This window comes from Pyrgilauda ruficollis, unplaced genomic scaffold, assembly GCF_017590135.1.
Source record: "Pyrgilauda ruficollis isolate IOZ18807 unplaced genomic scaffold, ASM1759013v1 scaffold44, whole genome shotgun sequence".
In the NCBI taxonomy this organism is placed as follows: Eukaryota; Metazoa; Chordata; class Aves; order Passeriformes; family Passeridae; genus Pyrgilauda; species Pyrgilauda ruficollis.
The window spans coordinates 4,265,949-4,293,509 of record NW_024525934.1 but is presented as its reverse complement, the minus strand read 5'-3'; the positions used below and the strand labels follow the sequence as shown (position 1 = coordinate 4,293,509).

The window sequence follows — 27,561 nt, the reverse complement described above, 5'->3', positions numbered from 1 at the left end:
TTTTGCACACACAAGTGCATTTCCAAATGCAAACTGACTCATGCACTAATATTTCAATACACATACATTTCTTATGATCATGAGTAAGTATTTTGGACAATACAGACAATGTCAGTTTTTGCTGCATCATACAACTTCATGACTTTATGGGAGATATTTGTTCTAATGAACAAGCTGTGAAATCTAATCAGCTCTTACATAAACACATGCACACATCTCAATTGCTTCTTTTTTCCAGCAGAGATTCTTTTAGAATGTCTCCTGTTACTGTGATTAAACTAAGAATACTTGATATACCAAAGTCATGACAGAAGGTACTTAAAGGTACTTCTATTTTAAATAGCTGTGTCACTTGCACAAATGCAAAATGAACTTGCATCTATGTCTCATGTTGTATGCATTGCAAAAACATTCCTTCTTACAATTACCCTTGCACACTGCAATGCATAATTTTTTTTTCAGTGTGAATTATTCCCATATCTCTGCAAGTACTCAAGACATTCATAAATCCTGACTTCTGGTCAGACATCACTTTCTGAAGTGAACCAAAAATAGGATGACAATTTGGAGAAGCAAAAATCTAAGCTACTTTAAAATTATTATTAATTTTAATTGGCAATATCTTCACTGACTGGAATGCATAGTTTACATTCTACCTCCTTAAAATCAGTTTATTATATAAAAAACAAATATATTTTATGTATGTTAGGCATCCTTCAGCAGAAACAAAAGAAACTTCAGATCTCTGACTGAGAGGATTTAGTGCTTAAGAACATGCAGTTTCTCTGTCCAGCACTGACAACAATATATTTGTTTTCTAGGCTCTTACAAGCATATACCATCCATCAGAGGCCTTGATGTGCTGTGGGTCTATGTGCAGCTCACTATCTAATCAAATGAGACAGACCAGAATGTAGATTTAGAGAAAGTCTAGCATAAATGAGTGTCAGTCCAGTCTTTGATTAGGTAATAGCAATTATGATAATTACAGCAATCCACTGCTGGTAAACATTCTAAAATTGCCAGCCTGCAGCAAAGTGTAGCACTTACAAGAATCCACTTATTTCTGAACATTTTTAATCCTAACCATGTTCTTTCAGTTGTAAACAGCATCATTTGGCTTGCTAATTTAAGACAGTGATCTATTACAAATATTAATATATAGGTAAATATATATTAATATATAGGTGAATTCTTCTAAAATATAGTTATCATCTACATTTATAAATCTCACTAGAATACAAATAGAACAAGCATTAAAAATTTAATCCAAATTCACACATAGTATTAGGCAAACCTATTATTTCTCACACACTTTTTCTGGATAACCATTTCAATATTGAGACTTTTGTATTATATAAAAAATAGGTAAATGTAATTAAATAAATAGGTGAATATGATTTTCCCCCTTGGTTTGCATTCCGTATTATGTTTACTGCTCTGCTAAAGAAATCAAGTTCAAAAATTTGAAAAAACAGGGTGCCTGAAAAAAAGGCCAACCATGTCAGAGATACACTAACAATCACTGAATAATGACTTTTAAAGCAGCAAACAAGAGTCACACCAATTGAAATGGGGAGATAAGGAAAATTAATCAAGACTGGGATATGGAAGACACTATGTACAGAAGATAGCTAGCTGTCAGAAAGAACGCAGTCCTGGCCATCAAGGTCTTTTACAGATGAAAGAGGTCCTTGCTGGAGAAAGAATTATGATCAAGAGAACACGAATGAGAAAGGCATCACATGCAAAAAGAAGTCTGCAAAGTGTCCAGAGGTGGTAGTGGTACTTCAGAGGTACTGACTGAGAAAATAAGAGGTATCTTTCACGTGGTCAGTGCTTACAGCCACCAGAAAAACAGCTGAGCACTTAAGTCTGCTATTACACAGATTTTTGCCATTTGTACCCTAACCATTCTTACCCTTCAGATTAACCTTACCTAAACCAGTACCTCCAAGCACACTCCAATAGGCATATGGATTGTTGCAAAAAATCCCACGTAAACTGGCTGTGATTAGCAAGGCCTCCAACCTTGAGGCTCCTCTAAGACTGCAAAGCTTCTTTTACATCCTTTCTTGATCAGGTGGTCTGTAGCAGACACCTACCACACTCATAATAAATAATTACATATTAATGTATCACAGATGAATAATCAGATATATCATATGTAAATAATTGATCTGGCTTCTTGCATATTCATTTAAACATCAGATATTTTTTTTTTGTCCTTTACTGTCTTATATACTGGTGAGAATAAAATGGAATATATTTTAATGAAAACATGCTATATTGAAAAAGAGCATGTTAAATTATTCTTGTTGGTGAGGTGTCATCTGTGGTTTACTAGCCACTGATGCCATGGTTTAAAGATTCCTTTCTTATACTGGGCTTTTATCCCATAGCCTTTATTCCTAAGTATTATCCTAAACCAGATAAATTATTTTTCCTCAATTCTTTACTGCTTCTCAAAATTCTCATCATGAAAACAAGTGAGAAAATTCAGAACAGTAAAAAATTCTATTACAGAATTACCACACTCTTGTAATATCACCTACATCTCAGAAACAGACATCTTCCAACACACCCTGCTTCTTCCAGAACAGATTAAGAAAGCACTTATGCAGAACCAAAGTACTTTATGAAACATTTTTTTACTAATTAGTTATAAGCACTGCAAGTAAGGGTTCACTGAAGAAATGAAATGTTCTTCCCTTAGTTCCTCTGTCCCTACCTGATGTCTCCAAAAATACACAACAGTGTAAGGTAAAAACAACAGCAAGAAGCGCTGTAGGTGGGTCACAAATAAGTACCTTTTTCTACAGAGAAAAACTGAAGTGATGAGCTCCTGAGCACTTCCTGATTTCAAAAAAAAAAAAAAAAAACCAGAAAAAATTAAAATTTAAAATTTTGAAGCTTTTCTAATAAAGACAGCATCCTGAACATCCTGCTTCAATTAAGAGAGAAAGGCTCAAACAGAGCTTGAATCAGAGAAGCTGTTTAAAATCAGTGATCTAAACTATTGATACACAAATCTAAAAGGAGTGGGATGCAACTATTTATTTCTATTTTTTCCTTAGACTTCAATAGACAACAAGTGGAGTGCAAAGTGCCAGTCCAGCATATAAGAGTATTCCAAATTGTATAACAAATGCTGTTACACCAGCTCATTCAGCATTAAAGTAACAGCACAGCAAGAGTGCCTCTCTACTTGAAGCACACAGATGTAGAAGAGCTCGATCTCAAAGTTGATGAGATGAAAGCTAGAGATGTGACACATGACTTGAATTTGTGTTCTGTTCTTGTAACACCAGCTAATAATGCTACTTGCTGCCAGGCTGTCGACTATAGTGCTTTAATTAAGACCTCCTTCAGAATGCAGGGGTCATGCAAAATGAATGAAAACAGCATGCCAAATTCAGAGATGATGTACATTAGAGTAATTTACACTTCAATTAAACAGCACAATTTGCATAATAAGGGGCTGCAGTAAAGAGCTAGTAGCAGGGGTAGTAACCTAGATTTTACCTTAGGATTGTTTACACTTTTCTGCTCTGACCCCATCCTGTCACGTAGAAAGTATAGTGAATTATTCAAATAGAAACCTCTACTATCATCTCTCCTTACTAAGTCAACAAGCCATAGGCTTCAGAAGCAATGTTCTTCTGTAAGTGTCTAATAGAAACAGGAAATTTATTTTGTTTATCAGTTTTGACAATGTCATACTAGAGGGAGACTCCAAAGTCCTCAACTAATAACTGCACTTGGAACAAAAGAACCAGAACTGTAACATTATAGAACTATACTCAATGAGGTTCCAGTGGTAATAGAGCAGAACTAGTTGTCATGATGTGACACATGCCACCAGCAGCCTTTCTACCATTTTAAGGCATCATACCCAGCTAAAGGGACTTACCTGTTGTAGAGATGAAAAGATCAGGGTTACCACATTACAGTTTGCATAGATTTAAAAATCTTGAACATATATTGAATGATGTCATTCAAATGTTTATATGAACCTATAGTACTTAATGATCCAAACCAAAATTATTTACAAGCTGAATATTTTATGTCATATTTTCGATGAGTCATGTAAGACTTCACAAAGGTCAGAAGAGAGTTACGTAGTTACACCTGGTTAGGCAGCTATTTAGCACATTATTTTTATTGACGTTCCATCCACTCTCGTCACTACAGATACAATTATCTCATGTGTGTTTCTCTTTCCTTCTGTGTATGTTCTCCATTTTGTACCAACTGGAATCTACTTCAGTTGATACAACAATTTGCATGCAATGAGATGTTTCAGAGCAGCATAAACTGTGTATCATACAAAACGACATGCAAGATGCTCCAGAAAAGGATTAAGTCTTTGCAGCAAGCACTGGCCAATGGTTCTGCTCTTTGGAGTCATCACTGACCTTTGCTTTCAGACTTCAGGAGACGGTATCTGGCCAGACTGGCAATAGCATTACAGAACACAAGAGACTGATTCACTGTCTTAGCTCACCACAAGGAATTTTTAAGAATGCATTGAACACTGTTGCTCTTCCATTAAGTTAATCAAAATCTAATAATTTTAAATAGAGAAAAAAGGGCAAAATTATTGCTGTCGGTAAACTTTCAAAAGACAAAATGACAAAACTTTCAAAATGACACACAATTTTTGAAGTGATGATTTAGTATTTTGAAAATGGGGCTTGGGACTTTTTCAAAAACAACAGAAATCTTTTTAAGTAAAGAATCAAAAAAATCCCTTCATTTTTCAGTTAGCCTATGCCAGAGCATAAGTGTAAGGAGGAATTTCACCAATAAAGAAATAGTTTCATTTTATCCATGCAAATAAATAAAAGCAATTTTAGAAAATATATTTAAATGTTAAAATACCAATAAGAATATTTTTCGGTTATCTGGCTTTGTAAATCTGCCATGGAACGGCTGCATTCACCAAGGGTAACTGAGGAAAACAAGATTATTTTTAAAAAAACCCTCTCATCTATTATTCTCAAAACCTACTCTTTTTATTTTCAATTCTCTTCCTAAAGGCTTTTTTATTAAAACTATTTTAAAATCTACTTTGTACCTGAAGGGAAAACTCAAGTGAGTGATGTGCATTTTAAAGAGAAAAGCGGTTTGTCTTTTCCCTTAATCCTGACAACAATATAGTACCTCTTTATTTCAAACCATAATGATTTTTTGTATGTCTTTTCCTTTATGTCTGACACTGGTCTTGATGTACAGTGTGTTCTTAAAAGTAACAGATCTTCACTGTGAAAAAAGTGAAAGTTTTACATCTAAGCTAAAAGTCATGGAGCAAGTTAAAAAAAAACAACACTTGGGAATAAGAGTATAGAAGGCATTCTTCACTTTATATGAATGATGATGCCTAGAATCACTCCTCATCCTCAAAAGACTTTTATAGGGAAAGTAATTTTCAGAAAGTACTTAAAGTGTTTTTATTCCCAAAATTTTCTTGTGATCTTCTCTCACCTTATATATAGCAGGAACTACTGATGGTATCGACAACCTGATTGATGTAACCCAGAGAATTTATAATTGCTCTGTCTTTATAACACCATTTCAGCATGTAGACATTTTCCTTTGCTATTCAGCATGTCAATAGAAGCCTTCTCTCTCCTCCACCTCCTGGAGCAGCTAAGAAATATAAGACCATAGTGTAATACTTTTTTGGCAGCCTTTGTGATATCCCCACATGCTGAGCAGCACCCATGAAACAGCTTGTTATTCTTGAGTGCGGGGAAAATCAGGAACGGAATTACAGCCTGAAAACAAAGTTCACTGTTTCATCTACCCTCAGAAGAGCAAAATATAGACTGAGAAATCATAATTTATTAAATTATCTAATTGTGTTCCTCCTAACCTCCTCAATTCTCTATAATTTTTAATATAAATTTTACATATGCCTGATACATTAAAGGTTACAAAAACACATTTTCTTTCTCTGCTTTTTTTTTTCTATACCTTTTTTTCTCTTGCTGAGATTACATGACTGATAGTTAAGGGAATCTGGGATTCTCAAAATCTGGGTGGGATGCACCAATTCTCTTAGTTCCCATTGCTATAAACAACAAAAGTATCTAAATCAAAAACAAAAGGTACAGATAAACAGAAAATATTCTTTAAGGAAACAATACAAGGTGAAATCATAAAATCATGCACCTGCATCTCTGAGAGTTCTGTTGTGTATCCTGTTCCACACATGAACTGCCCTACCAAAAGATCCCATTAAATAAAGACATTAAGTACTCAACTTCTTTGGCAGTACAGTGGATTACTGACCTGGGCAAGTATAACTGTCCTTGTGCCATCATTTTCAAATGAAAAAGACAAAATTTCCTTTTCCTTTTCAGACTTTCCTTTCCTCATCACACAATCATTTCTAGGGACATCAGAAAAAATTTGGGATGTTTTTACAGTTCTACAGCCTTTCCCACTCCCAAAGACTTGAAATAGATTGTGTTTTATTTGAAAACCTTATTTTGATTCATCTGCTTGTGTCACACTTCTTGCCATGACAAGTAGTGGGATTTCCATATGGCACCAAATTTAACTATGCAAGTCCAATGACAAATTTTTTATTTTTTTTTCATAGGAACTAACCCCTACTTTAGCAGTTCAGAAATTTTCTTACACTTTTCTTTTTATCCAAAGTATCATGGAAGAAGGGGAAATCCAAGGAGTCCAGGGTAAAAAAAAAATACACTGTCTAGTAAAACACAGAGGAGTAGACCAATATATCTTCCCAATGTCTTAAACAAAATTGTTCATAGAACTAAAACAAGATACTGCTTTCCATTTTTAAATGGAAGTTTTCATGGGGAATTTTTTTTCAAGCCTAGAATGCAGAATCTCTTGTTCCTTCATTACAGCAGCTGTCTATCACATAATGTCCTAAATTTACATATGTGCCTTTTGCACTCCTTGAACACCTTAGTGATCTCTCCTTGTTTGGAAGTCAAAGTTCAGTGAGAGCCACTATCAATTAAGCCTTTTGTTCCCATAGATACTGCTTTTGAAAATTTTGACCAACAGGTCACTCAGTCAAATCACTTCACCTGAAAATTACCTATTTCACTGCCAGGATCTCAACAGGAGAACATTGCCAGCATCATTAGGCTTTTGCAGAAAGCCAAAAGGGTAGAATTATTGTCATTAATGTTAAAATCTTTACATTTTCTCTTCTTATTATACTTCATTTTAAAAATTCAATACTATATATTTATTCAAATTAAAGTTGTTTTTACGATTTTTATTCTTCCTCTGTCCTCAAGGAGGACAATGCAATTAAATTATAGAACTGATTCCAAGATCTCAAGTTACACAACTTTTAGTAAAGCTGATGAAAGAAGAGAAAAAAACCATCCATGAGGACAGGAAAAAAATTATACAGTATTAAATAAGTAAAAAAATAAATCAAAAGTCAATGTTCCTTTCTTTTAGTTATCATTCTTGCAAGCACGAAAAAACAGAATGCAGTTAATTCTCCACAGATGCCCATTCTCCAACTAACTTGTAGCAAAAAATTCTGCTGCAAAATTTTAGCACGAAAAGAGAGAGACAATTAACTGGAAAATGGCAGCTTAATTAAGAAAAGAGCAAGCAACTGTCTGTTAATACATAGTTCTTTTAAGGTACTCCTAATGCTACATTTAGGAAGTAAATGAGCTGCTACACAATTACAGGAGAAAAATAGTACAATTATCACAGAGATAACTTGGGTGGACAGCCTACAATTTCTGACTATGTTAGATAGTATTAGTAAAAGAATAAATCACAAATGAACTGACATTAACGGTCAAATGCAGTAATTCAGGAGAAGCTTTAGGCCTTTCCCAGAAAATACTTAAATAGGCAGAATTCATAACAACTTCAATTACCAGTTCTAGCAATATTCTGTCTCATATTTACTTTTCTTTCTTCTCTCTGCAGAAAACCACATTTCACACAGTGAAAATTAGCAGGTTCCTTTTCCTTCTGAGAAAAATTGCTTGCAATGTATCTTTTAAGTGTGCGTATGACTTAGTATATATTTTTAGTCAAAGCTCTTGAAAAGGCTACAGTGTCACAAAGAAATGCTTTCAAATGAAAAGCCAATGGCCAACCAGCAAACTGTGCTGAAGCAAAGCTGCATTTCATAGAAGTCAGTCCTGCACCTAATGGGCAGTTTCTTAGTAAGAGTAAATCCAAACAGTCCTTACCACAATGGTGTCACCACATTTTACACAAGCTGAAAATCTCATGCTGCTTTTGTCAAAAAATGTGCAGACTGAATCCCTATTTTTAATATATCCTTAATAAAGACTTAACTACAGCAATTTTCAAAGCACCCTTGAAAATCTCCAAAATAAATGTTAAGACATGCAAAATAAAACGCAAAGCAGGAAAAATAGGTGACCTCTGTATTCTTCTCCTCCCTCCTCCTAAATCACAAGTTATACAGGTGTGATTCGTGCACAGTAAGCCAAGAAGGTACACATTTTTCAGTACTAGTAATGCTGGGCATCCATAAAAATTCTTTTAATGGAAGTACTTTTACAGGGCATGAAAATTCTTCCAGAAATATGCTTACCTCTTCCAGAGCAAGGTAAATTGGAATTTCCTTGGCATTTCTTAGCACTTTCTTCAACTGATATTGGACATGAATGTGGATGTTCACACTTCTTCCCAGTCCATCCTTCTTTACAGTCACATCTTCCACAATTACACTGTCCATGACCTTTATAATGAATACAATTCAAGATTAACCTCCATTCTAATGAGGTATAAAAACTCCTAATTGGATGAACTTTATCAAAGCTGGGGCTTTATTCAGTAATGAGACTGGCAAAAAAAAATAAAACCAATCTACTATATCTACTTTTGTTTCTGAAAATAGTACCGTTCTACATTCAATTTGAGCCATATTCCCTTTTCTGGTTTTTTTCCTTAAGGGATGTTCAGACACTTAGCACATGATCTAATGCAAAAGGGTGGAACAGAGATTAAAAATACACATTTCACCACTGTTTGGAAAAGTGGAATGTCATAAGGCAATATTTAATTTATTTTTATGATCTTTTTCTACCACGGTTGCAGCATATTCTCTAAGAAATATATCAATACCATTCTTTATCTACTTGCAATCAACATGATCTACTAGAGACAAACAATTTCAGGCCTCAAACCAGTGTCTTCTATTAAGCAGTGATATACAAATAATAAAATATTGGACATTCTCATTCCAGTAAGACAATTTGATGTGGTTTTTGGTATCTTACAGCATGTCTGGAACTATTCCCTGCACATATATTTCCTCTATATAAAAGCAAACATATGCAATTTTCCTTGAGCTTTTCTCAAGAAAAACTAAGAAAAAAAAAAAAGATTGTCCTTATCCCTCTTTATGCTCTTTGCAAAAAGCATTGAGATTCTGGCAATGTAAAATGTTCCTTAGAAAAGCCTGAGAATCAGCAAAACAACATTCCTTGCCATATAATCAAATATCTATTGAGCTCAGACAGGAGGTTAGATCTCTCACAATTTTCACACAGTCATCATTCACTGGACACAGGACAAAAGCATTGCTCCAATGTCTATTTTTTTATCCATGTTCTTCTTGAAAACCACAGTAACAGATATTTCATATATCTTTTTAACCATATTTGCACTTTAGTACCAATTTATAAAACATATTTGTTTATTAGTTCACAAGGAGAAAATGGGAGGAAGCAATCATTTTAGGAGTCATCAGATTACTTCCCAGAACACAAGTCTTATTAATTGCAAAAAATAACTTTACAGTAGTTATTTGTTTTCCTTGAAAAGCTTTACAAGCTTCCTCTTGTTTAGAGCATGAATTTAGATTAGATTATAACGAAGAAATTCTTTACTGTGGGGAGGGTGATGCTCTGGAACAAGTTGCCTAGAGAAGCTGTGGATGCCCACTCCTGGAAATATTCAAGGGAAGCCTGGATGGGAATTTGAGCAACCCAGTTTACTGGAAGGTGTCCCTGCCCATGGCAGTGGTTGGAACCAGATGATTTTTAAGGTTCCTTCCAACACAAACCGTTCTCTGAACGCACAATTCTTTCCTTTGCTTTCATGTGTACCTGCTGACAGGTTGTGAATTGGATTTATGATCCCTGATCCAGAGAGATACTTATGGGAGGATTAGGCACTTTCATACAATAGTTTCTTTGCTAAAGCCACAGCAAAAGGACTAATGAAATGTGTGAACACACAGATTTTCTTAATGGAAACATTTTCTTTCTGTGTCAAGTCATGAGAGCTATTATCTCTTTAAATGAAGATAATCACTTTAGTGTTAAGAAGACTTCTGAAAGTCAGTAATTCAGGAACATTCTGAATGGTACTTCAGGTGTTAAAAGAAGGCATCCACTTGTCAATATGATGTACTGTGCAACAACATTCACCTCAAGCCACATGAAGCTTCTGGACAAAGCTGCCCTTGTGCGATGTTAAATCCTCACATCAGGGCTGTCAATTCCTGTCATTTGTATTTTAATAAATAGACATAGAATTTCATTCAGTCACAGTGAAACTCTTTACATGAAAACAGGATTTCCTATAATTTCTCCATGCTACTTAGGATAATGCGGCTTCCTGTCTCTACCTATTAGGTAGACAGAACAAGACAAGAAAATTTTGTATCATCTCTTTTTAATGAAGGTTTCAAGAGAGATGGATTATTTTCCCTAATCTAACTAATCACTCTTGGATTCATCCCAGATCAATTTACAAATAATTGTGAGAACAATGAGGATATTTCTCAGATACACCTAATGCATGTACACTTTGTGCAATAAAAATTTATTTCATATAAGCAATTAAAAAACCTGTCCCACTACAATTCCTCTGTTAAAACTTTGATTTAATTGCAGATTCTGCCTGACTACCACAATAAACCAAAATTAAAACTTATGCATCTTTTCTATTTCTGAAACAAGGCTAAACAGCAGGACTAGAAGATATTGTTCACACTGCTTCATGTGCAAATGGATTTTTTTGCACAATCTAATTTAGGAATGCATACTTGGATGGCCAGCTAAGACTCAATTAGGCTTTTCTAAAACATAATGGAAAGGGAATGGATAAAAATAATTCGTACTAAAATTTTTGATGAGGAGATGGAAAAACAAAATTATACTTCAACTTGAGTTTTAGTCACATCAAGGAAGCCATATGAGTCCTTCCTTTCATATCTAAGTTTTCCTCATTTACAGTTATGTCTGTGTAATAAAGAACAATGTACCAGTCCTTAATCCAATGCCAAATGGCAATATCTTCCCCCAGGCTCCTCTGTAACTGTACTTTCTTACCCTCTGCTTTCTCACAACTATTACCATCCTGGGCAGCAGCAGATGCAAAGACAATAATGTCCAGGAAAAGGGAGCTCAAGCATGACTTTTTCAGTTTCACAGCATTAGTTGTAGATGCCACAGGTTTGCTTTAATTTAATTAGGTTTGAAACTCTTGTGTTCACCATTAACTATAGAATGCATTTACCCTATTGATTTGTAGCTTTGCATTCCTTAGTTGATGCTGATATTTTAATCAGTCCCTGAGTGCTAAAATCCCTGACAGCAACACAGTGATACATTCAAAAACTGACAACCAAGTCAATCTTCCTGCTGCTCTCAATACTTTGTGACTGCACACAGCTCTACATCATTCCAGTTTATTCATTGAATAAACCCTTAAATAAATATATATCTGGAAGTGGTTGAACAGTAACTAGTAAATTAAGTCACTGAAGGCTTTTGGAAAAGCTTCTTTTCCCCCATTTTATTAGCTAGCAATTCCTCTAAATTTATTAAAAAAAAAAAACCAACAAAAACAAAAACAAACAAACAAACAAAAAACAATCAAAGCAAACAATCAAACAAACAAAAAACCCCAAAAACAAACAAACCAAAAAAAAAACCCAAAAGAAACAAACAAAAAACCACACCCCCCCAACTGCTTAGAAACTTTTTACTTTTTAAACAGGCAAAGAAAAGGCTGAATATTTTATACATCATGATGGTTTCAGTTTTCTTTCTCTATTACAGACAACTCAAATTATCTTTCTGTGGGACATATCTCACTCTAGGAATAGGAGGAAAATATACAACATCATTATTGTCCTTGATGTGACTGCATTCTTCTTGTTATTAATTAGGCCAGACCAGATTTCTACAGGATGCATTGAAGCTGACAACCTCCAATCTGTAAAGTCCCTTTGAAATCACATTAATTTGCTTTTGCAGAATTCCTGTGTGTACAAATTGCATGCTTTGTATTGAACAAAGTCCTTCTCTCCTGCCCAGTATTAGCATCTTTATTAGAATCCACACAAAATTGCATGCAAGGTCTCTCTGAGAATCTCAGCTTTTGTTAGCTAATACATGGAACATCTAAACTGCAAAACCATGGATGGATGGATGGATGGATGGATATTAACTGTTTTGAATATAATGCTCTCAAGTCCAAGTAGAAGAAAAAGGAAGATGGATGTGTCTAAGATGTACAGCCTGGGATACAGCTACAGAAGTGCAGCTGGGCCGCATATTCTTATTTTTCAAGTATTGATGCTCTACTTGTTCTCATGTCAGATTGTATTCTCAGGGGACTGTTTTTCATTTACTCATTTATTTACTCTTCCTTGAATTTTTTCTTCTTGATTATCATCTATCTCCCTGTCATATAAAATGAAATAACAAACACAGTCTGATATAAAGAACTTTTAAGTTCAAATTTTCCCAAGAAAGGATACACCTATATTTTAAATTTTCAACCATTATCCAGTTCATGTTAGGTTACACATAATAGAAGGGTAGCAGAAGAATCTAAAAGATTCTTCCTAACAGAATCTAACATTTACAGGATTTTGTTACATGGCATGGAAAAAAAAATACAGAATTATGTCTTTAATTTAAAAAGTCCCTTCCAAGCCCCCTCCTGCCCCAGAAGCTTGGTATATTTTAAAATAGCAAAATGAGAATTGGAGCACTAGGGAAGAGGAAGATCAGACCAGTTGGAAGGTTTTTTTAATAAAACTACACCTTAGTCCCATTTATACACAAACCTTACCTGAACAGAAGTCATCAGAATATCTATCATACACTGCTTTGCAGTTTCTTTCATCACACTCACAAGTATCTCCATGAATATCTCCCCAGTCACCAGTTGGGTCCACATCATGGCATGTACATTCCCCACATACACATGTGCCTAAAAATATATTTAAAAAAATACAATTAAAAAAAAAAAAAGACAGAGATAGAAGATTAACTGTGTAATTCAGAGTAACAGCACTTTGATTACAGGAATTTACACTTGTGAATTTTCAGCTCTCACAGAAATGCAATTTCAAAGCTGCAAGTGATAATCTTGAGCGTGTGCTCAAGATTTGAAACCTTCTATGATTATTTAGTAGCAATACTTTAAACAAACAAATTGTCTTCCTGTTCATGATTCTTTTTGCTGTTGAGCCTTGCTAGGCGTCAACAAAAAATGTAGCTCACAGAACAGTTGTACATCCTTGACATCAACAGTAATTTGCCCTGTCAGTAATGACAATAAAAATCAATTCTGTTTAAATGACTTGGGCTTGGGTACAGGGGATAATTAATGGTTGTTAAAGCATAAACATTTAAACTACAAGAGAATCCAAACTAACACAGCTGAAAATGTCTAGGAGGTCATTCTTTACCTAAGAAGAACAGCAGCATAGATCTATATGAAAAGGCACTTCTCCACTTTCCCAAGTCAATATTCAGAGCCACACCCTGCTGCTTACAATAAGAAGAAATGCGAATAACAGAAAACAAATTTGCATATTTTGCCAATATGCAGAGAATATGCCCCCTACTTATTTAGGAAAATCTGAACAAAAACCCCCAACCAAACAAACAAACAAAAAAATTTCCTTATTCAGAAAACCAAATATACTCCAGGGCAACACACTCACTACTTTTTTTGAGATGCTAACAGGCTCGTAGAAGCAGCCTGACCTTACTGATGCATGCAGTTCTTTTCTTGAAGAGTGGCTTCACCTTCTGTTACTCTGCCAACACTTTTGTCATCGTATTTAGGTTTCTCTAAACAATATAATGCATTTGAGGACAACAGGACAGGATGACTAAACAGTACACATAGATATGGGTACATTCTCTAATAAAAGGAGAAGGTCTACACAACCCAGCATGCATGACATGAACAGGAAGAGCTACAGCCCTGTATAATGCTAAAAACCCTGAGACAGCCCTCAAGAAATTTGTACCTATCTTTTTATACTTTCACAATTCAGTGACATTACTGAAGAAGAAAAAAACCATACAACCAACCAACAAACAAACAAAAACAGGAAATGCCTCTCGAGAGTGATTAATCCTCCCAAAAACAACTTCAAAGTTATTTTAGATCAGCTGTCCTGGATGTCAGAATGCAGAACAGAATCTCACCAAAGTTTAAAAATCCAAATTTTCACATGTGGTCTAAACTGGTTGACTAGACAGTGCATGGGAGAAGATAAGAACAATTTATCCATCTTAGCACTGAAGGAAGGTGGGCAGCAAGGTTAGCCTCAATATTTGAATTTTAGAAGGCTCAAGACTGACAAGATGAACTGTACTTATATCACAAGATGCATAAGCACAGAAAACTGGGTAAGCAGGACCAAATGGAGCGGAAATACTTTGTTGGAAAGCAACTTCACAATATCAGAAGACTACACAATTCTTATGAAAATAAAATCACAAATACATGAAAGGCTGAAGGCATGGAAGCATCACACAAATGTACCTTAGTATTGAAGGTTGCAGCTACTCAGAATATTAGCTATGCTATTCACACAACTTCTCCTATTGCAATGCCAGTTTAAAGAAATAATCGCACATTAAAATTTCAAATTTGATTAAAAGTTTGCTTTGATGAGAAATTCTTTGCCAAGAAATTACTTTCTCTGTGCAAAGAAAGCATCTGATATGATGACACTTTGATATCTATTATTTCCAGAACTACACGAAAATTTTATGATGAAGTCCCGAGACTAAATGAGCCTACATGATCTCTGTATTTCAGCCAAACTTTCAATTTCAGCCTAATTACGAGAAGAGAGTTTTCTAAATGCTCTCAGGATGATTGGATGTTCACCATACAGCAGGTTTTTCCAGTAGAGATGCTTTTAAGAGAGGCATCTATGTGACTCTTGCTTATGTACTACTATAATTATTCTGGTTTATTGCCAAAAGAACACCCTATTTTTTTAACTCCTTGTTCACACCAGCTACTGAAAAGCAACCTTATTTTGTGGGTTTTTCTTCTTCTTTTTCCCCCCCCTAAAATGGCAAAATTAGACAGAAGTAAAAGGTGAAATTCAAATTCCATAACTGTGTGCAGATAAAACCTTATGTAGTTAGAGAAACTGTGTGAAGTCTACCTTTCCATCTCTATACATTCCACAGCATTGTTACTGAACACTTCACAGGTGTTTTTGCAATTGCAGTGGAAATTAAATGTTTTGTGTTGTCATTTTCCCCATTCCATTGTGGGTCCTAAGTCTTCTTTAAGAGTGAATTGACATACAGTTCTGTGACCTTACAGCACCAATCTGTTCAAAGTCAAAAATCTGGTAATACTTTCTTTTGCAAGGTAGATCTCTTACCAAAACAAATATGAACTAAATAACAAATTATCCTGCTCAGTCTTACTACAAAAGTAAAGAATGGGAACAAGTTGAGTTTGCTTAATCAAGAAGTGGATGTGGATTTGTGTAAGTTTATACCTAAACTTACACATACCTAAACAGGTAACTACACAGTTGGAAGCGTATATCCAGAGCTGAAATAGGTGAGAACAAGTAGAAACTCTCAGCAAACACAGTCCATGTCCTACTGTAGAGAATGCATAAAGTGAAATAAAAGCCAGCTATATAAACATGTCTAGAAGGTCCATGCAAATGACACACCTCTGTTGCTGCAGATTTTGCCATCTGGAGATGTGCATCTTTTCTTGATCTCCCAGGGGGTGATGTCACACTGGAATTCACATTTATCTCCATGCCAACCAGCCTCACAGTAACAGTTTCCACAGTAACACTTTCCATGGCCTTAAGCCAAAACAAATTTTGTACAGTGAGAAGGAGGCAAGTTTTTAAAAGGCATTAACAATTAAACTGTTTTGATCTTTTCTTTCAAAAACTTTTACTGCTAGATAGACTAGAAACAATTTATAGTCCATGTATGAATACATTAAATCAGACAAAAGATATCTGAACTACACTTTTACCCTCTATTTTTAGAACCAGTTTTCCTTTAATCATAGATTAAATCTAATCAATAAACAGTACTGACAAAGTAATTTTTACATTTTTAAACTTTTTTTTTTTTTTACTTTATGGGTAAATTTTGAAGACTAATTGTTAAAATTTAAGTACAGCTTTACACATCAAGGTAGGACACATACTTGGCATGTCTAAGAACACATTGTGTGTTCTTGACTCCTCAGCTAGTTGCAGTAAAGACATCTTGATTTATTACATGCCAGCTATGTTGTACATGGCTTCCCTTCTTCTTCCCCTCTGTCAAGAAGATTTTTGAACATGGCTAAACCAGTTCATTAAGAAGAATTCTTTTCAAAATTCATCTTTTAGATGTTCATTTAACAAAACATACATATCCCAAAAAAGACGGCTGCATCATTCAAGTCTGGGTGAAACCAACTCCACAATATTTTCATCTGCTAAGGCACATGTGCCATGTGCTTCACAGCACAAAGCTTTTAAATTAAGTAGTTGCAATTCTTAGAGCTCCTGAATCTGAACTTCAGAGGACCATTCTGGATATCCTCATTTAAAATTCCTACTCAATCCCAGGATTTAAAATAAAAAGTAATTTTTGCCTTCAAAGGCACTTAAATAAATAGAATTTATTTTGCTGTCTGTGTAAGGAAAAGATAGAGAATGAGACTTTACAGAAGTACTCTCTTTCTTCAGACACACACACGGGAAGTACTACCACCAGATATCAATAGTCTAGGAGCAGACTGGAGCACTCTTGTGGGCATATGGACACAATCTGCACGTGTGTAGCGTGAACAGTGTTTGTAGCACCTTCCAGCTCAAGGACAAGCCTCCTTCTCAACATAGGCAACAGCATTTATAATGCCATAAATTGTGTGTATTGCATAATATTTGACTGCCAGGTTCCTGCCTTAAAATGACATGAAAGAACAGTTTAAATTTTGGTTGCTTTTCTATCTATCAGCAGAGTTCATTCCATCTTATTTTCTTGCCTTTGCTATCACAGATGAAATTCATTATTCATTCCATTCTCTTCTTATCTTCCTGCTTCTGAGTTATCATCCTACATTTATTCCCGATATTTTAAATTTTTTCTTCCTTTACAAAATTCCTAATAATCTATTTTCTGGTTTGGTTTTTTTCGTATGTTGTCCATTCTGCTCTCTCTTATCCGCACCATGAAGCATTCACATTGCTCATATATTCTACTGAAAACAGACACACTAAGCTATGAATTACCCTAGTGAATTATCTTGTACAATTCTCTTTGCAGTTCTTCCAAAAAGAGGAAAATGTCACAGGATTTATTCACTCTTTAACCTTATGCTTAGCTCAGTTTTGCATCTGAAATTTGCACATACAATTTGCAGTGTGAAGTCTTGCAAATAGAGTTACTTTTATTCTAAGTCATACATTCAGTAAAGATACTTTGTAGAAACATGCAATTAAATAATAGCCTGTATTAATCTTCTTCACTTTTCTTGTGCTCATTAAGATACATACCTGTACAAATCTCTCCTGTTTCATCATCAATGCATTCTCTGTCATCACATTCACAAAATTTTCCATATACCAGTCCATTTTCTTCTGAGTCAGCACATTGACACCTGCCACACTGACATGTGCCTGTAAACATTTAAGAGACATTACCCAATGACTGCTGATTATAGAAAGGGTTTCATTAGTGCATCCGAGATGGCACATATTTTATTTCTGAGAAGGCTGAAATCTAAAGATCACCCACACAATAAAGACAGACACAGAAATTATCCATATCAATAAAAAGCCTAATCTTAGCTGTACCGAGACAGAGCATTCAAGAGCCTTGGAAGCATAACAACAAAAAAAACTTTCTGACATAATGAAAAGCCAGAGCACTCAGGCAATGCGGCAAAAGATGCAAATGAATTTGTAAAGAGATCTCTCCTCTATCACTGCTCATCATGTCACACATTTTTTGCTCCCTGGTGTTTTGAGGAGAGTTGCTCCTCAGCTCAGTGGCTGCCTCCCTCTGTGACCTGCCCTCCTGAATAGGAAGAAATTCTTTAATTCCTCCCTGGGAAAGAAGATTCCCCTCTTTTCCCTCAGAGGGTCTATCTGACCTGAGATCATAAATAACTGCATGAATGAGTTCCACAGTCAAAAAAAAAAAAATCACAAACACATTAAAATGACATTAGAAACAAAATTATTACTGTGCCACTCATATAAAAAAAACCTTTGTCCCTACCTTTATTGAAATTGAAAGGCTGGGAACTTTGTGCAATATCACATTATTGTGGCCTTGTGGTCTCAAACAAGTTGTTCCAAAAGTCAATGGCATCACTGTGCCCGCAAGTACAGATTTTTTTTTAAATTCACTTCACAACATTCATACTCCTCACATGACATCCATACGTATTTTTGAAAACACAGTTATTTGCATCAGAAAAATTCTCCAAAATAGAAGTTTTATGCTGATATTACACAAGATTGCAGAAACCAGTTGATCTTTACCCTTACAGATTTTACTCTTACAAGCACAGCATGACTTTTAATAAACATCATGTTAATCCAAAGAACAGAAGTATTGGGCTCTGTGACTGACATGGCCATTCTAAAATAGTAAATTGTAGAAATGTATGCAAGAGCTAATATAGTCAGGTAATAACAATAATACTACAACTGATAATACAACATTAAGTAACCTACAGAAATAGAGTCATTTGCTACAATTACTTGGTAAACAAATACAAATGCAATTTTTGAGAAAACTGTCATGATAACAAATAATTCCTGAACAGGAAAGAAGATAAAACAGAAAATTGATTCCTATACTGGTCAGAGATTCTAAACAGATCTGAGCAACAATGTATCATAAAAATGTTCATTCCTTCCATTGGCGAAAGAGAAAATTGCTCACATAGAGAACCTCAGTTTAGGTAGGATGCTCTAGTTATTATGACAAATGATTAGGAACAAAGTCAGAAAAATGAAATTTGAGGTGGATCTTGATTGGTTACTGAAAAAAATTACAATAAATGATTATCTGTGTTTGTAACAGCTCATGTCATCCCTTCCTATCTTTTATTGGCAATTACAAAACAGATCTCAGACCTCAATAACAGTGTTAGTAGCAGATCAAAAGGCAATCCCATCAAGACAAAATACAGCCCATCAAAGTTAGCCAAACTCCCTAGTCTGTCTCATTGGAATTCCTGTCCTGTTTAACATCAGCAAAAGCAAAACCATTTATTCTTCTCATGATGCCACAAACACCTCAAACTTAGCTACTTGGAGTGGCTGTTAAGTTATGTTCATTTTCCTCTGAAGAGTAGGACCATTTCTAACCAAGAAAAGAATTAAGTTCTTTTTTAAGAACTTTGACTAAGTACAATGAGCTATACTTATTTTTCAAAGTCAGTTTTTCATTTAGCTATCTCTCATGTCTCTCTCGATAGCAAGTTTCATACATCCATTGTTACAAATTAAGTGTATAATTTACTCAGTATGCTGCATACTAATTGTTTTATGTTAAACTGGTTTCTTACCCTGTACTACCTTCTCTCTAACAAGTCCCACAAATCCTTGGGATTCTTTGCTCATGTCAGCAACTAACTTGTGAGAAATTTACCTGCATGAAAATGTGTGGATTCCAACAGAAATTAAAGACCAGCATTAGTGAGCAGAAGTGGCGTTCTTGAAACATTTTTCCACTTGGAGGTCAATGTAACGGAAAAACCAGAAGGCAACTTCTGGTCTCAAAACTTAATTGGTAGAAAAAGCCCTTTAAAATGGTATCATTCTTCAATGAAGGTGACCTTCTAAAAGGCCATTTGGTTTATCTCTGATTTTATTTTTTTTTTAAGGAGAAGACATATTTAAGTTAGGATGGTTATAAAACTAAACAATTAGAGAAGAGAGTGTTACCAAATCAGAACAGTGAAGATGGAAATGCTCCTTTAAATGATTCAACACATCTACAACTGATTTTAATAATCACACGTACAATTCAAAAGTGTCTCAAAAAGTTGCACAGCTTATAAATGTCCAGGAAAAATATTTGCAAATGCCATTTCTGCACTCTGTAAACACAAACACTTGATAGAAATTACATTACCTCCTGTGTTAATGCCATTACAACAACATTCTGACGAGGAAAATAAATGACACAGTGGCAGTTTCCTCAACTCACAACAGCTCGGGATAAATCAGAGTACTTAAGTAGGTGTTCCTAATCAGTGTACATGTACAGAAATAAGCCTATAGGAAAATTAAACATTTTAGTATACCTACACTTACTCTCAGTCTCTTGAAACATATTATACAAAATTACTAGTTAAAAATGACAGTGATTCTCAAGATAACACTGGGAGAGCACTAAGGTTTCAAAAGCAACAAAAGACATCTTACCTGCACCAGAACAGATGATATCCTGAGAATTCTTGCACATTTCATTGCTTTTCTTCCGTGTAAGATTGCAAATAGTTGGATACTGACAAGCTTCACCGTACCAGCCTTCATCACATTTGCACTTCCCACAGTCACACTTTCCATGGCCTAGCAAAGGAAGGAAAGAGTGTGTCAAGACCCTTCTTTTCTCATTCAGAAAGTGGTATTTTCTTATCCAGCTTTTAAAATAGATTCCATCAATTCCATTTTTAAATGAACATGACTAACAGATTAACTTAACAGAGTTCATATGCAATTAAAAATAGCAGGGAGACAGCCAGCACATGGCTCCACCAAGGACAAGGCCTGCTCAACTGACTTGTGCCATTCTATGATGGAGTGACTACATCAGTGAGCAAGGGAAGAGCTACAGATGTCATTTATCTGAATTTCTGTAAAGCACTTGACACAGTTGCCCACAACATCCTTCCCTGAAGTGGAGAGAGATGGATTTGATGCGGACTGTTAGGTGCACAAGGACTTGGTTGGGTGGTCACACCGAGAGGCCTGGAGGACACCGCTGACAGGAGGAGTCCCTCAGGGACCTGTACTGCAACAAGTGTCATTTCTTAATGACAGAGACAAAGGGATCAAGTGCACCCTCGGCAAATTTGGAGATGTCACCAAGCTGAGTGGTGCAGCAGACACACCTGAAGGACGTGATGCCCTCCAGGGGGACATGGACAGGCCCGAGAAGAAGGTCCCTTGGAATCTCATGTGGATTAACAAGACCTGCAGCAAGGTTCTGCACCTGGGCTGGGGCAACCCCCAGTATCAATGCAGGCTGGGGGATGAACGGATTGAGAGCAGCCCTGCCCAGGAGGACTTGGGGGGGCTGGTGGGTGAGAGGCTGGACAATTTTCACTATTTATGTTGCATATTAAGCATAATTTTTCACACTAACTTCCAGGAGCAAATTTTTAGTACTTCATTCTTTAGCATTCCTATACAATTTTAAGTAGTAAATGTGAAAACAATTGCATCTCTTTTAAAACAGAGAATTACATTTTAAAATAAGTATCTTTTGAACATATATCCGATTTACAGAATATTCCTTTCCTATCACTGCATCTTAAAATCAGAATCTAATTAGAGTCTATTTTAAATGCATCTGTTCCTGTGGTTAGAGTCAACTGCCTGAAAAACACGAGCCCAGTCTGCTGCCAGTAAGAAGGAGTTTAAATAACTATTGTAAATGACAATTTTAATTAGAAAAGGTTGTCTCTTTTGTTGCTCAAGAAAACTTTGCTTGCCTTCCAATATCGTCCTAAGACAAGATACAGCTCAATAGCTGCAAAAAACATAAACCAAAAACATAAGAGAACATGCTAATTCATGTTTTAAAACACGAGTTGCCACCTTCAAAATTGCTGAATAACTCTCCATTTGTAAAGTACAAGGAAAAAAAAGTACATAAAATACAGAATAAAAACCTACTCTAGTGACTACTCTGCTTCACTGACAGACAACAGCATAAACCCATTCCAGAAAGTGCTGCTAAATTCTAGGTAGCTTACAAGAAAAGTAAAGAAAAAAACATAACCATTTTCCCTCCTTTGAAGGATTGCATGTCACTATGACTTTGCATTCTCTATGTTAGGCACTCTTGTGATTTACCACTTTGATGTCTGCTGGTGAAGAAAAGATATTCTAATAAAAGTAGGACTAATTTTCCCATTCCCATGTCTAAATGACAGAGTAAGGCAGAAACCACTCCATATCAATTATTACCAATGGTCCAGCAGCACTAACCTCTCTCAGTTAGAGATGTACTAATCTAACACATGATGCATGAAGGAAATAAGTAATTTCACTTAAAATGCAACACAGTCTGTTGAAAGAAAATTATTAAAATATTTTCATGAAAGAGGTTATACAGAGGAGTTATTTAACAAGAAAACACCAAAAACCCCAAAATTAATAAAACTTTGAGAAGTAATGGAAGATCATTTGCATGCAGTGAAAGAAACTCTCAGGAATCTAACTAATTTGCAAGATTGCACACATGAATTTCACCTTTACCATCCCTTAAAATATATTAATTTTTCCATTTGGATTTTTTTTTAAATTTTAAAGCAATGGTAATATTTTGTCCAAAAATTTGGGAGAAAGGTCTATATTGAAGTGTAGAAGGCCATAGTTGCCTGCAATATCTTGCATACCTTGCTGCATCTTCCCTGTCACATGGATGATGCAATTGATCTGCAAATCAGTTTGACACAGGAATCCCCTTCTTGCTTATTTCCCACACCCACATGTAACAATATTATTGCCTTCCTCATGACAAAGATAATGATGTGATGAAGTATAAGCCAAGTATGTGATAAATTGTAAGAATATTAGAGAAATCACAGAAGTTCATTACTTGGTAAGATAAAAAAAAACTTTTCTTTTAGAAAGGTTTTTGTAGGATCCCATTCATTGTGTATAAATTTCTCCATTATTTAGAAAGTAAATAAGTAAATAAGGAAATAAGTAAATAAGGAGTAACTATCACTATGAAAACTATGAGGTGAGATTGCAACTTCCCATAAAATAAATTTTAGCAATAAAGGGTAGACCCAGGTATTTGAGGATGTGACACAGAATATGAGAAAAGTGAAGTATAAGACCTCACTAAATAGTTGGTCAAGAATGCTGTATCTCAAAGTGATGACACATTCATTCAATTTTTTTTTAAAAAAATAACTGTAACACAAATAAATGCTAAACACAAATAAATCAGAACTTCATTAAAAATCATCAACAACAAAACATCAACAACAACAACAACAAAAAAAAAAAACACCACAGAAAACAAGGAAATAAGGAAGACTCAAGAAAATGCAGTAATTCCTTTAAGAAAAAGACTGTCTGAGGACTGTGAAAAATTTGCAGCTTCACACATTGGGAGAAACATTTTATAACAAAGGGCTCAATTTCTAACTAGATGAGCAGTCATCTCAGAAAGTATATCTGGACTGTGCAGAAAGCTTTTAGGGTGGAATATAAAATTAATATGCTAGGAAAACTGTCAGATGTCAGAAAATATATGAAGAAAGTGAGAACAGAAAATGTTAGGCAGGGTCAGATCTCGCAAAATTTCAAGTACTGAAATGTACTTTCATCATCCAAATAAAAAGAAAACAGGAAAAAGAGTGGCTTCACCAAGCAGCAAAAACCAGTGAAGATTAAAGACAATTTACAGGCAGTCCAAAACAAAACTAATACGGGGATGTTGACTGCCAGGAGCAAATGCAGTGTGACTAATGACATGGTCTCTGGAAATGAAAATTACTCATCTAAGATAAGAAGAAAATAAAGACATAAAACTATTTTAAAGGAAGTGCCGGGACCAAGAGGGCAAGACCCCATTACCTCCATTTGAGAGTACTTAAAATACTTGTACATGAAAGGGCAGTTCAGCAATAAAGACTATTAATTAATCAGGCTGGCAATCAACTGTCTGAAAAATAAAACCTAGCTTTTATTTCTTTTAAGCAAAAGGAGTGTACATGATCCAGACAACATTAAAAAAAAAAAAAATGCCTGTTACCTCATGAGCTGTGCCAGGATTTGAAATAAACTATGAAGTATTGCATAGCTATAGACACTGAAGTAATGAAAATGGAATATAATGAATAACAGCTTTACCCCAATAGACTATCATTATGCCAAAATAACCTGGCATATCTTTTTTGTGATAATGAATATTGTAAGAAAAGGAACATAGCAAATCCATGTGATAGGGATCATATGTGTTGGTCACAATGCTGTCCATGAAAGCAAAAAATATTCTGGACAAAATGATCTAGAAATGCCAAAGAATCACAACACAGTTTAAAGGAAGGAAACAACAGTAGGACAAAAAAGCACATTACTGGAATAGAAGACGTCTGGCTATGTTTCAAATGATGGTTTTGGAACTCTGTGTGTTTCACTGATAGTGATAAAGAAATTCAGATAATACAAACAACATTTGGCAATAAGAAACCTGTAAATCCTCACTAGAGAGGTGAAGATGAAAGATCATACAAATATAGCTGGACTGACAACCTGAGGGACTGAAGTAGTAAAAGTGGACTGAAACTGGAAATACAAGCACAGGATTACACACTAGGGGCAAGAAAATGATGTCACAGGCTAATACTTCCCCACCTGGAAACAGCAAGAAGAATGTGACTGCATATTGATATCAGCTCTGGAAACATGGTGTAACTAAGCCTTTAGCAGACAAGTGTCTGAGATGTACCATTGAGGATATATCACTAGGGACAGGAAGGAGTTACAAATCTGCATTTGAAATTATACATACAATCTATGGGATATGGTCCTGAGCTCAGTTTATCCTTAAAAACTGCCATTAGGTCTCTAAACCTTGGAAGACCAAGTCAAGTTATCCAGGGAAAACATTTACAGAATTTTAGCCACTTGCAAAGTTACAACTGGTTGGGAATTAAAACATCTGAGCAGAAAGATGGTAATTTAAACCACAAACATTTGGCTCTGATCACATATCTTTCTGCTTAGACACTTGACCTCCACCTAAGTGCCTTCTAAAAGTATTTTTCCACTACATATTTGCATGCCTACAGATCCAAGAGCAAAGACACAAAGGTAAAATCTCAGATAAAAAGTTCTGAATCCACATCTGTATTGCACATATTCAGGGCATCGATTTGGAAACCTGCTTTTGCTGAGCTCTGTGTGTAATCCATCATGAGAGACAGGCACTTCTGCAGAATGACTCAGGTCCTGTGTGGGCTGAACAGACCTCAGAGGTTGTCTGTCTTTTTTCACTAAATGGCTGGGAAGCTGGGACTTTGGAGTTTGATGCATCATTAGATACCTTTGTATGCAAACACAGATAATTCATTTATGTTCTTTTGCTTCACTTATCCATACAATATTCAATGTCAGGGTTTAAATATTCTGACATATTTTGAATAAAAAAGGAGCATGATGTCAGCTTAGTTACAGGCTGAACCGCATTGCTTTATAAAAACAATTCTATTAAATAATTATTAGATGTGCCAGAAACTAAGTTTGAACATTGTTTTCATTTTTATGTGGTTTCAGAAACTGCAGCATTCATCAGTGCTATTGGGGTTTTTTGTGCATCTTATTGGAAAAGATTTTCTCCATGTTTGTACCAGTTTTCTTTAATTTTTTAAATTACATACTAATGTTCACTGTGACTGAAATTTGCTACATCCTTGTGCTTAAACTTTCCATAGGCAATGAAATCAGTCAAAACAAACTACTTGGTTTGTCACCTCCCATGCTCTTGCTAAGAGCATGTGTGAATGTATGCATGTTTATCTGCCATGACTATCTTTTCTACAGAGCAGTGGTGGGGCACAAAAATGTAGACTCCTTAACAGAAATAAAAAATAACAGAAGACTGGTCTTGATGTTAAGACCTTAAATTGAAAAAAAGGTGACTAGGTTTAACGCCTGTACCTTTCATTTTCTGGAAAACCTCTATAGCACAAAAACATCACCAGGAGTCCAAGTGATTACTTTATAAAGCAAATATTGATAATTGACTTTGTCATAGAAATTTTGGTAAGGACAAACATCTTGGTACTTCAGAGCTTTCAGATGTTTTGTATGACTAGAAGTAGGTAGTTTAAAAACAAACAAACAGCCCAATGAGGCAACATGCTACCTTTGAAATTACAGTCACCACCTTTCTCAGCAAGATGAATAGAGCCTTCCCTGTCTAGAAGGAACTGTGAAACTAAGGTCATGTGATTATTAAACTGCCAAAGCTTTTAAATAAATTCTTGGCTCATTGAGTAAACACAACTGGAAATACTGCCTTTAGAATACTACCTATTTATGTGGTTGTGCCACATTAGTTATAGCAAAGTAACCCTCACATCACAAGATGCATCTTACTTGAGCATGAAGATCCAGGCTGTTTGGCCAGACACTAAAATACACCCAGATGTCCTTGCTGCCACATGTTTTTGATAGCTAAAGCCCAATTATTCTATGTAAGAACACAATTGAGGGCAGTTCTCATTTTAAAATTGTAATGGAATCAATTTTCTACAGGCAGGTGAGATGCTTATGCTAAGATAAGGATTTCTCTCTCAAGCGTGAAGTTAGTCATCAGAAGAAAATCAGCAGCTGGAATGATAAATTAAATGGGCACATTACTATGCATTTTTAGCAACCCCTGAATGGTTTCTGAAGTGCTTTTTAAATTTGAAAAAACCAATTCATTAAATGGGTGAAGAAATATGAAGAATCTTTTGTTATGGATTCCAAATTCCAACTGGGATATTGGATAGGAAGGGTAATTGAATTTTAAGAGTTGAAAATTTTGGAAAAAAAATTAAAACATTGTTCTGCACTTTCAACCCAGACCAGCACAATGAGGATGTTTTTAATATCTCTTTCCAAATGGAAAACTTTCTTTCCAGTAGTTAGTGAAATAGATTGTGCTACTTTATACCAATAAAAAGCTAGTGAAAACATTTCAGATTACACTAAAATAGGATTTGCAAAATGGACTATTCTACTTAACTGCATTTGAGATTCTCAATAACTGTGACTTGAACTCAGATGAATCATTCCTCTGAATCTCCCTTTTCAGAATTGTTAGAGCTGCAGTTTTAAGGGGGAAAAATAAGAAGAAGTTGGTATTATTACTTTTTTTCTCTGTCTCAGTATGTTTTATTAATCTCTTTTTTTAGGGTTGGGATCTTGATTGTCTATGTTGCACTGCCTCCAACAAAAGCCAGGTCTTCTTAACCTTTGCAATATGCTCTAGGGATTCTGCCCCTGCTGAAAGGAGATTCAGCAACACTGGGGTTTTCACAAGAATACTGCCTCCTCCT

The 27,561-nt window shown here is 35.2% G+C and overlaps 1 protein-coding gene across 2 annotated transcripts in view; it reads right to left on the bottom strand.

The window, feature by feature from the left end:
• Positions 1-27,561, bottom strand: part of ITGBL1 (integrin subunit beta like 1) — a 123,819-nt gene that overhangs the window by 50,090 nt on the left and 46,168 nt on the right. For both annotated transcript variants that reach the window (XM_041478289.1, XM_041478288.1), the window contains 5 exons: positions 20,693-20,839; positions 17,804-17,926; positions 15,968-16,108; positions 13,090-13,230; positions 8,588-8,734 (listed from right to left, as the gene is read on the bottom strand). In XM_041478289.1, the coding sequence (XP_041334223.1) occupies positions 8,588-8,734; positions 13,090-13,230; positions 15,968-16,108; positions 17,804-17,926; positions 20,693-20,732 (592 nt within the window). In that variant the 5' untranslated portion in view covers positions 20,733-20,839. The remainder of the gene's footprint in view (positions 1-8,587; positions 8,735-13,089; positions 13,231-15,967; positions 16,109-17,803; positions 17,927-20,692; positions 20,840-27,561) is intronic.